Source organism: Bombus flavifrons, chromosome 7 (assembly GCF_040668555.2).
Source record: "Bombus flavifrons isolate JBK064 chromosome 7, iyBomFlav1_principal, whole genome shotgun sequence".
In the NCBI taxonomy this organism is placed as follows: Eukaryota; Metazoa; Arthropoda; class Insecta; order Hymenoptera; family Apidae; genus Bombus; species Bombus flavifrons.
Genome location: NC_138448.1, coordinates 5,246,856 through 5,259,324, shown reverse-complemented (window position 1 = coordinate 5,259,324; position 12,469 = coordinate 5,246,856). Strand labels below are relative to the sequence as shown.

The following is a 12,469-nucleotide window of genomic DNA, read 5'->3' as shown; positions in this document are numbered from 1 at the left end:
GAGCATAGTATGATAGGCAACAGTCTGTTCGATAGGACATATAGAGTAAATTCTGCGGTTTTGAGAGCAAACAGCTGGAAATAACGAAAGTTACATATAAACATTGCAGTTTCTCTTTTAAATAAAAATTTCATGAAATAAAATATAATTATTATTTAAAACGTTTATGTTGTTCAATAAATTTATGGAAAATAGTGTTTATTAATTTAAAAAAAATATATATAATAATAAATAAAATATAAAATTTATAAAATTTAGAAATTTATAGAATCTATTTCTTAATAATTTATAGAAACTTTTTAACACGCTGTGGTCCAGTTAAAAGATATCACAGAATCTCTTCCATTTAAACAAGATAACGAGTCACAAGTTACTTTCATCAGTTTAGCTTAAGAATTTTCATTAGAATTTGTCCCATTATTCCATGACAAGATTTATAAAAAATACAGCCAGTCTTTAATGCATTATATAAATTAAAAAATAGGAATTAAATCTTTAAACTTCAATCATACATTAATTAGCTGATACTGAAATACCTTAAATTTCAAATCACTGTTACACAGAAAAGTAGAAACGACGTAACAGGAATTATACCTGGGAAATTACAACAGAGAGAAAAATAAAGCAGATGATATTATTATGAAGCCATCTAAACTTCGTATTGTTGTACGGCCACAGTCCTACCCACGATAGCAGTAAAATGCTACGTTTATAAAAGGCTGCCGGTTCAACCATCGTGTGCAAGGATTGAAACACTATTGACTATATTTGCACCCCATTTCAATCTTCCTCCTACAAATTTTCGCAAATATTATGAAACTTTGTCCTCTTGCAGTCAAATGAGTGGCATAATCTACAATTTAAAGATTAATTATTCATACTTAAACACTGTGCTATCGATCGATTCGATGCCCCTTTGCGACTATGTAAAGTGTATTATTAAGGAAATTATACGTTACTGAAAAGGGGAAGTTTCATAATTTTCTTTTATGTTTCTCGCGAGCTTTTGTCACAGGGGTATGCGTTAGAAATATACCCGAGATGTTTTCAGTGTCTTTTACCTGGACGAAGAGAAAAGAAGTAGGATTCACTTTTCTATGGTGTTTGTTATTGGATACGCTTCAATTAGGAACGATCAGAAAGGAATTATATTCGTTGACATAAACAAATAGTACGATACTTTTCGCTTATTCGTTTATTCTCATTTTTCATTGAGATATCATATATTTTATAATAATTTTCTTCCTGCTTTTTGGCATTATCGTTTGCTGTTCTTAGTTTCTTTCGACTGGCTTTTGGTGTCAATACTTGCTTCATCTATTTTTGTTTATTGCCTTTTATTGATATTTTATTATTCCGTTCTATTCAATTGAAAAATGAGAACGTGCACCAGATGTGAGTACCGCTATTAACTAAATTATACGTCGTAAAAAAAGAGATATGTGAAGCTTCCTTCTGAAAAATTTTGTTCTTTATATCGTAATTTAGTCTGAGATGAAAATATTTCTCGAGCACGTTCAGTCTGTTTTCTTTATTGTGTGTTAAGAGTTCAAAACATTTCTTTCAAGAAATATTTCTATCCTGTTGTAGCTACATATCATTATACCATATTTTATACATCATTTTAAATTTGAAGATCTTCCTTTTCCATATAACACCTCAATTTCTTTTTTTTTTTACTTTTACATGCAGAAACTGCATTTTTTTAAGTATTCAGAAATATGATATGTTAAGTATCAGACATTTTATGTGTTACAACGTAGCTGAACTTGCTTTGTGCGTCAGTGAGTACTTTCACAGAAATATGTCATTGAAGTGATAGAATACTTTGGATTAAATTTGCTCGTCACAGTGCCAAGTTAAGTAAATCCTTTGTTTCGAAAATATACGTAAACAAATAATATAAGGATAAGGAAGGATCTAATTATGAATTCAGGAACATGTGCAATTTTTCACAACAAATTTAATTGTTCAATTAAAAGTTATTTACGATGAATTATTTAATTTAATATTCATTTTAATACAGTTATTTCAACACAATTTTCGGCTACACGCTACTTCGTCGTTGATGAAAGTCCCACTACTGTATCGATGATATCATCATAAAATACGATATCGATGCTTTTAAGAACTAAAAGTGTAAGTAAACCATAAACCACGTTGCATTCAAACAACAAGAGAGCATTATTTAAAAAATAACATACCGATAGAAAACCATTCAGTGTTCCATCATAGAAACCGGAGATACTGAATAAGAATGGTTTGCTGCTTCTCAACATGATATTTAAAACCAATTTTTGAGTTGTTAAAGAAGTTTCATACCAGTTGGTGTGAAATCTAGAAACATTAAAAAATAGTAGCATTTAACGTTTTTTCTAAATTTAGTTAGTAAATTCGTTAGCAAAAAATGAAATGCTTACATTGCTGTGTGGAGATTGTTGGAATAATCCAATAATTGTTGACACATATTATTTATGTAGAACATAAACATTAATTGGCAAATAATAAATAAACAATAGGTAATTGCTTCCCCCTCGATTTCGGATAAAGGAAGCAAGGACTGCGATAACTGGGAAATAAGTAAAACGATGTCGGATCTTGGCATTCCATAATTTAATGGAACAAGAATATTCTTATTATTGAAACTGGATTAATAATAAAAAATATAAAATTTCTACTAGAAATTTACGAAGTTGTGCAGCTTCAGAGACCATGGAAAATTAACGAAAGATCGTTGTGCAAAAGATAGAAGTTTACGCACTACTCACACAAAATAAATTAATTCCTAGGGAAATGACAACACACACAAGGATCACGCCATATGTTAATACGTTATTATTTTGCAACTCTTGAAAAAATCTATGAGAACGGAACTAATTAATAAGCTGGTCTTACAACAATGGTACAAATGAGTATAAAGCCATACTGACTGTATTGCTCTACTCTGAGCGAATACGACTTTTGCTATGTCCCCTTTAGTTCTACGATCAAAATGATTTTTTGCGTTCCTGAGAGTGGCTTCTCTTACGTAATAACTGGAAATTTAAATAATATAAACAGCATTTAAAACACGTAAGAAATGTAAATGATGTATAATGTGCATATTCTTGTATATATAATTTATAGAACAGATTAAGTATTTATACAAAAAAATTAATTAACTAGTGCAAGACGGAATTTTCACCTGTTGAAATATTCATATTAATATAACTAGAAAAAAGCAGATTACATCGTAAATTAGTGCAAAATAGAAAATTAGTAAAGCGGTGATAATATTTTAAAAATCTTATTGTAAATCAGTTAAAAAATATTTTCTTTCATATTAATATATGTGTTCTGTTGCTTTTAAATTAAACACTGATCACTACTGATGTGTCGAGCAACCTCAAACAGGTAAACAGTGCACTGAACAATTAATTATTGTTCGTTATACCTCGTAATTTTGCACAAGCTAACAGCGTGTTGTAGCCACATAATCATTAAGGACTCTGTTGCCAGAAAAATATTTATAAAAATCACTGTCGATAAGTACGAATGTAAAACTGTGAGCAAAAAGCATTTTTCTTCGAGCATTAGATATTCCGTTGCTACGTAAAATTTTGTGAAACAAATTTGGTTCAATGGCATACTTCTATCTTGAATACAGATTAACAGGGGGTACAGTATTACGAAGATTAGTGATAAATATATAATTACTGTAACATATACATAAAATTATAAAGTTTGCAATATATTATTTCATACGTTCAATTCTTTAACGTTTCCAAATACGTTAATTCGTTACGGTCAATTTATCAAAATATGTTTCTTACACGAAAATCGTATCCCGTAACGTCTTCCTATAGAAGCATGATCCTTCATAATTTGAAGTACTTCGCCATTTTTCGTTTCCAGGTCCTCTTTTATTTTATCCATAATTTTCTTTGCCTATATTTACGTTCGTTTTTGCAAAATGTTCTTTAAATTATAATTTAATTGTATTTTTGAAAACTCACTGCAGGAAGTTGGTACCAATTTATATTGTACCTTACGAAGTAGCTAAAGCTCATGATTAGCGTTGACACATTCTTCAACATGAATTCCCTAGTCTTGAAAACAAAACACTGAAAATAGTGCAGCTCTATGTAACAAGAATGGAAATTTTGTACAATAGAAGATTGAACAACAAGTGTACATATACGATAAATAGCGGAGTTCTCGCATCAAATTCAACTTTATCCAATTCGTAATTATTGATCGAAAAGAAAATTTGATATATTTTTTTATTGAGCATTTGAAATCTCGATGGAGATTTATAGAGTTTCAAAATACAAGTAATGTATTTTTATGTTCTATATTAAAGGAAAAAAAATAGAAATAAACTTTTTCGTAATGTAATTAGTTAGTATATATTCTCGCTATTGTATCTAACTCAAGGAAATATGAAAGTTAAACGAAAGTTAAATTACATAAGAGAATAATTACAGCACCTGGGCCATTATAAAAAGAAATAAATTGAAGCTGATGAAACTGTTTTGTAAAACTTTAAATCTTTTGTTGTGATACGGCCAAAGTCCTAGTCCTCTTAAGAGAGTTTTGCTGAGACTATAGTACGCCAGTGTTTCGACCATCGTGTACAATGGTTCAAGAACTACTGATCATTTACACCTTCGATTTTGTTTATTTCCACCTCTCTTAAAGATTTTCCAGCAAAATATTGCAAAAATTTGTTGACTCTCAGCGAAATGAACCCGACGAACTATAATTTCAGAATTATTTATTCATATCTCAAACGATCGATTTTCTTCCGTCACTCGACTAAATACAGGTCTTAAATATCTAATAAGTTATCATATAAGATAATTATAGGTCAGGGAAAGGGGGAAATGACTAGTATCCTTCGTGACAATTTTCTTCTTCTCATATTTTTTTACTTCCTTCGGCCTGCGATAAAAATATTTCTTTACCATCGTCAGTCTATTTTCTTCGCTCGAAGTGAAAGCACATCAAAATATTTGCATTTCAACATAGATCATTTGCATCTGATGCGTACGGAGAACGCGCGTGCATATATTTTCTGATATAATCTGTTTTTTTTTGCGTTTTCTAGCATTGAAACCGGGAATTTAAATGGAATTGGAAATTTTAAAGAAACATCTGCCGCTTATAACGTAAAGAATATCTGTCAACGATAATTGCAAGATTGAAGTAAATAAATATGTAACCTTTATCATTGCTACTTTATCAAACATTAATATACTGAAAATAGGTAAGTAGAACAATTTCTTCTACAAGCGAACCAAGACATAATCCTGCATTTTATTCAACACTGCATAACACAGAATACACATCTCTTCTAGCGTTTAGATTAACGCATTGTTGAATAGATTACCATGAAATAGGACACGGTCATTTTTGCCAACTAAAACACATATACAAATCTATTTACTTGTTTACTGCGGACAAAATTTTACGATGCTGATGAATTTCTTACCGAGGAAAATCCTTCCATGCATGCAGAGAAAACACCAAACATATTGAAAGAAAGAGGAAATGAATATTTTAACATCATAAACAGGATTATTTTTTGCACGTGCAACGGTGCCTCGTACCATTCTATATTATATCTAGAAATGTAATTTATTAATACGTCAGTAATATACAGGGTGGCGCGTTAGTCGTAGTAGAATCGTGCAAGCGTAGATTCTGCGTGAAAAAATAAGTCGAAAATAAGTAGGATACAATTTTCTCATATCAGGCTTCGTTTCTGGGAAAATCGAGTTTGAAAATTTATCAAGTAAATTTTAACTTGGCTAAAGACTGACTGTGTATGAGCAAACACAATCAACAGGAGGTTATTATACATACGGAAATAAGTAAAAAAAGTGAAATGAAAATTTTCCATTGAAGGATTCATTTTAAAGAAGATAGAACTTAAACGAGGATTAATTGAAAACGAATGGTCTTGTGTGCACGCGTGTGCGCATAATATATCTTCAAATTTATTTTTCTCGAACAAGCACGAAATATCTTATGACAAAATTTTATTCCACATCATTGCCTTATATTTAAATGTAGTTGTTTTTTTAATTTAATTAATTTAATTAATTTAAACCTGTCGATTATTTACTCTTGTTCAATCCGGAATTAGCCGAATGTAAAATATTCGAGTGTATTTGTCAAATTTTCAAAGTCGATTTTCTCAAAAACAAAGCCTTCGATAAAAAAATGTTACATGAAACATTTTTCTTCTTTCTTCGCATAAAATTAGCCTAAATTGAAGTATTGCGTAATTTTTAGAAAAATTACTTTTTTACTACGTGAAATTAATATTCACGGTGAAATTAATTTTTACAATTACTTTTAGATAGTGTATAGATTATAAATCCTATAGATTAAAGCATTGCTCAGTAAAAAAGAATAGAATTCTAGCGGAAAGTGGATTATGTTGAGGTATGTAAAGGTTGTAACATCTTGTCATTGTACGGTTATAAAATGTAAAATATGATATAATAAAAAATATATACGTACAACTCTACGAAAACATTGTTGTAAGCATCCAACATCGTTTGAGTCGTATAATTCACGCGAAATAAGCAAACGATTTCGATCATGGAAATTATTACGTACAGAAGTACATAGTTAATCCTGTGAAGCAGATACGATTGGAAACACTGAAAATACGTACCTTTAATCAGTAATTATATTTCGAACATTGTTTTTAAATTATTCCTTCGAATTCTTACTTACTAGAAACAGCGAAATACCTAGAACTAACACTCCGAACCCGCATAGAACAAAACTTAACACCATGTAGGTTTGTTTCAAGTACATGAGAACTCTTCAACGATTACGATAAACAACGTTAAACAAAGAAGATTATATAAATGCAAATATTATGGAATAAAAAATCGATATAACAGCACAATAGTGCAACTGCTTCGATACCTACTTCATACACTTCACATGTAAGTGTATCGAACTTTTTAAACGCTCTGTCATCTTGAAAGTTTTGCTGGAGGTAGAATCGTGCAAAGAGTTATAGATAAATGCTTCTTTTATACGTTCACTGTAAATTATAAAATTAGCCTAAATTGAAGCATTGCGTAATTGTTAGAAAAATTACTTTTTTACTACGTGAAATTAATCTTCACGGTGTGTAATTAATTGTTGTACTAAAAGCTATAACATGACAACAAAATTGATGTTTGAATATTTATCATCGATCTATAATCGAATGCTCTGATATCTTTCATCGTGATAATCGATCAAATTCTTGATAATTTTTAATTTTTTTGATTGCTATAATAAATATTATGTATTTTCTCCTAACTCAAAGAATCCCACCATTAGATTACCTAGCAATTTCAAAAAGACTACGCAGGTGTTGAAATGTCATAGTGCTAACACTTTCCGCTGCTATAGATGTTGCATTTGCTAGAAACATTACAGTGCAGAAAATGCAGTAGGAAATATAGCGTAAACATTCTTGATTGACGATGGCTTGCATCCAAATTGGTAGCGAATGCAAATCTGGTACGGTTAATAATTCGGTAAAATTAATAGCATAAAAAACCGTTCCAATCATCATCGTTGAGTACATGAAAACTGAAAAATATTACTTCTGTATAATACTATAGTAAATTAGTGAAATCCACGGAATTATGATAATCGTTTCTTACGACAAAAATATCCCGAATGGCGAATCCCTTCTTTTGCATGTTTTGTTAATATATTAAATTCTTCTAAATTTCGTACAGTCCTCCAATCCTGTTGCACGATGTCCATAATCTCCTTAATCTGCGTGTGCGATAAACTTCTAGATAATTACAGTTGGATGACACCAAAGCTAGTATGATATTCATAGTTAATCTCTTCGAGGATTAATTTATTAAAGACAGAATTACAAAATTATTTTTCAATCCTATTTATTCAACATATGTTTATAGAAGATAACTAATATCGGAAAATATTTCGAAATACTTGAGAAAAATGATGTTTCTTTTATACACATCTAATATTCAAGTATCCCTCGAAAGGTTACAAGTTACAACTATAGCATTTATATACGCTATCATATGCAGAGTTTAATTAAGATTTAGAAACTTACGATATCTTGCTTGTGCCATAACATGCTATATAACAAACAAAAACTCAACGATATGACTACGTCAAGCAGATCATGCGAAAACAATGACGATGTAAAACTGGTATTAATATAGATTAGCAGCTGGAAACAAATGCAAATTAGAAAGTGTATCCTATTTTCAAGGTTTAATGCGATTACGAGGTAACCGCAGCGAGATTTATATAACGAAAATTATATAGTCCATACCTGCAAAATACAATTATTGAAAAAACCACTGGCGCAAATGATTCTATGCACTCTGGTGAATTTTGTATGTTTGTACGGCCACAATCCAGTTATAAGTAAATGAATCGTATTATGTCTATAATAACCTTTCTTGATATCGTCCGTCTGCGACGGTTCAAGTACATTTAACTCTGAAGTTACCATCCTACGCGTTCTCTCCCCTCTGTTTATTTTTAAGTTGAAAATTGTCAGTATTCTCTCGCTATAATTTCTTCGATAATTCTCCCTCACAAAGGGGTGAGAATGATTGACGGACACCGTAATTTAAGTACGATCGATAAACAAAGGGTAAGTAATATCAGAGGAGAATTGTCTCAGTTCCTCGCGTGTTAGTATGAATAAATTATGCTTTAATACGTCCTACAGCGTTTCCCCACTAAATTTTTCACGTATATCTCGATATTCATGGTCTTTATTTTCTATTTTTCTTTTGCAGGGAAGAAAAGCTGGTGCCGCAGACAAGGAAGGGGATGTTCTTCTCCATTCGACGAGAAGAACTGGAAGGGTACACATAGATTTTCAGCGAGAGTATAACGTTCTAGCACTTTAGTAGAGATGCAAGTTATAATAGAAACAAATTTGTTACCACGTGCAATTAATTTTCATCTACTTTGTAAGATAATAAGTTAACTAAATATGTAATATGGAGTGAGATTAAATTTAGCCAATGAATTTCACGCAAATAGGATAAGAAAAGACCAGAAGTGAAAAAAAATTGTATTACTATTAAAGACAAATTAATATTTCGCGGTTAGCCAACCGTAATTTTCAGCCAACCCGTAAAAAGTGACGCCTATACGATTGGTGCAACAGTGTCAAAATAAAACTGTCGCTGCCATACAACTGTGGAAATCATGTGATTACTATGACTATTTCGTGCTAATGCACCACGAACGTGAGTATTTTTGCAATACTTAATATATCGTTACTATGAAATATATATACGAAGATATATTTGTTTTTCGTTCAAGATGCCAAATAGTTACCTTTTCATCGATTTTGATGCGCTTGAAATATATTGTCAAGATCATCATTTTGGACAACATTCTCCTATACATATATAGGATGGAGAGCTTTACTTTTCGAGTTATACCCAAAAATATGTACTATGTTATCATTTTGAAAACATATTTCATTTCATCTTCATTCGGTTTTCTACTAAATAAGTAGAATTTTCCAATAAATATACCAAATAAATATTTTAGCCTATAGTCGACGATATATGTATTATACACTGCGTCAATTATTAATGTTACTAATTTTTTCTTAATTTTATCGTATTTTTCTCTATGTATTATTGGATTGGCAACTAAGTGGTTGCGGATTTTGTCATTAGGTGGTATTGACAAAATTAGTTGCCAACCCAATATCTTAGATATTTTATAACATTCGTTAGCACAGGAAATAATACATGTTCACGATACCTTTAGGTTGCTTTAGGTTTCGGGTAATTTATTCTCTCTTCTAAGACGATCAACGTTACTTACCTGAAACAAATAAAATAATCACATTTTTACATGACGCTCGTTTAATGCATAACGTAAGTTAACATAAAAAAGAGAATGTTACGTCTCTGTCTTTTGTGCATACTGCAATGAAATTAAGATAATAAAATGAATTACTACTATTATTTTTTACCGAACCACCTCAAACAGCGCGACCACGTGATAAGTAAAGACGACTACTTTTATTTCGGATCACAATGTGGTCGTTGTTCCTAAAAAAAGAGGAGAATTGCTTCGAACGATGTAATGTCAGAGTATATTTTATTGGCGGTAATATACTTTGTAGTTACATAGAAATTTGCAGACGATTCGCAAATATCCATACCCGGAGGTTTTATTATACGCATGAAATAGCCAACGGCATTCCGATAAGTGAAATTGCTGATTTCATTGAATTAAATGAAAATTTCTATTTATAGGCAAGTATATGTACATATTATTATTTTAAAAGGATGATTTTTGAACGAGACAATATTTGCACTTATTCTGCGATTTTTCACAATACATTTTACACGATATTTAGGATAGATGGAATAATAGATTATTAATGAACAGTAATACACAAATTTAGTCAATATACTCAAGACTATTCAACAATCAATAACTCAACGTTATGTTGCAAAATAATGAAAGGAAAAGCAAGGAAAGAAACAATATCACAGCAATACATGGCTTGAATAATAATTCTATTATTAAAAACGTACCAAGAAAGAAGGACAAAAATATTAAAGAGATAAAGAAGTGTTCCGTTGAAAACTCGAAACAAAATTTCTTACATGTCAATATTATACACAGGAGTTTCTTTCTCCGCGTATTTAAAAACTATTTGTCGTCCATTCTCGTTACTTTTAAAGATCGCCACTTGTCTCGAAGGATTTCTGCGATGCCCTTTATCTATAAATTCGAAGGCGTTGAATTAAAAGGGACCTTGAATCTTAAAAAAGGAAATGTAAAAGTATCTAAGTTAATAAAATAAAGACACATATTGGACACGTTATAGAAGAGACCATCATCACCACGCCAAAAACTCTTTTCATGTTCGTTAGCCACGAATTATCGTACGGCCAGAGTCCGACCACCGATAAGAAAATCTTACTGAGTCTGTAGCGGGGATTTTGCGGATCGTCCATCGTTACAGGAAGGCTAAGACTCGTCTATGACAGTGAACCTGCAACAAGTTTCTCCTATCCCCTCTCTATCTCGTGCATTAAATCGGCTACATTTTTTTTGCTCGATGCGTTTGAAAAGTCAACGAACCTTAATGTAACTTAATGCAACTAGTAAACAAAACGAAGAAGATATAAATAGCTGGCTTTTAAAAGCTGTAGTTCCATTAATCGACCGGTGTGTGATTCGTACAATGCTTTATTTTAGGGATAAAATCGTGGGGTTGATTGCATACTTCGTAAGAACTCGTGCAACCGTTTCTTGTGTTTTCACGTTTGAATGAGTTAGAACTGGGAAACCGGCCGATGGCTTGTTTCCAATGTTATGGAAATTTAATGACGTCAATTTCCCTTCCGTGTCCGTCTGTTTCACGCATGATCGTCCCCACTGCGCTATACTTGCCCATTCCTGATTCACTGTGCAACAAGTTGTTCCCTATCCTCACCAGTGATGCATAGAGCTTGTGTGTACGAGTCTGTTCTCGAAGAGGACATAGCTGAGAATCCATGGCTGATAATCAAACTAATAGAACGTTAAGCCACGTTAATGTTTTAGAAATTTCGAAGCGAATGCAACAGGTTGCAATCAAAGGCAAGTGTACTTTTCTTTCAATCTTTTTCCACTCGTTTTCAAGAGACAGCTGTACTTTTGGTTACGATAATTGACAAAAACATTAATAACTGCCCGCATCGCTTGACATTTTTAGAAGGCACGATGATATCTGTCTGCCATGGTATCCTGCAGTATCGGAGAATCCAGAATTGGATTAGATTTGGGTCATAGTTTATTTTTCGGCCGGTAAGTTAGCTCATCAAAATGAGTGGGAAAAATGCAAATGTTTTTGTTTATTGAATTGCAAATTTATGCAATGGAATATGTAGAACATGATCTCGACGTTGACCGCGGCTAGAAAGGGGAAAAGGGGGAGAGGGTTAATGAATTCTTAAAAATTCGTAAATTAAAAATATTAATTATTACAATCTCTAATATTTGATTACGTTTTGATAGAAATTAAATTTTAACCATATAATTATAACCACTTCGTGTATGTAATCTTAAATTCCATTTACATAACGGAAGGAGACTCAAATATTAAAATGAATCGTAACAAAAATGATTACTGATCAATGATCAATAATTAAATTAATATAATCTGTTTAAAAGTGGAGCATAAACACAAAGTACAATTTCTATAAAAGCAAGAGGGGAAACAAAGAATGTGTCTTCAAAAACGAGAAGCATTAGCGTGACAAGGGCATGTCGATTTCCTACGAAAGAGTAAAAATGTGTGTTATGGGACAACTATGACAGGGGAATGAAAAATCAATATGCCTTCCTGACATAGCGGATTAGAATTTCGACCACTACCACGGAGTATAAATAGTTCCATATGTATCTTTATGAATTAAATTGGATGAAAACGATTTTGTGCATAACATTAAAT

At 31.5% G+C, this 12,469-nt stretch overlaps 2 protein-coding genes across 4 annotated transcripts in view; both read right to left on the bottom strand.

Moving 5' to 3' along the window:
* The window catches only part of alpha-Man-Ia (alpha-Mannosidase class I a), a 236,157-nt gene that overhangs the window by 51,981 nt on the left and 171,707 nt on the right, over positions 1 to 12,469 (bottom strand). The gene's annotated exons all lie outside the window — the stretch shown is intronic.
* LOC138181432 (odorant receptor 10-like) lies at positions 1,949 to 3,043 on the bottom strand (the record flags this gene model as incomplete). Its single annotated transcript, XM_069116203.1, has 5 exons — positions 1,949 to 2,131; positions 2,205 to 2,337; positions 2,421 to 2,569; positions 2,769 to 2,859; positions 2,931 to 3,043. Coding segments are annotated over 5 exons (537 nt in total), but the record flags the coding sequence as incomplete, so codon positions are not given.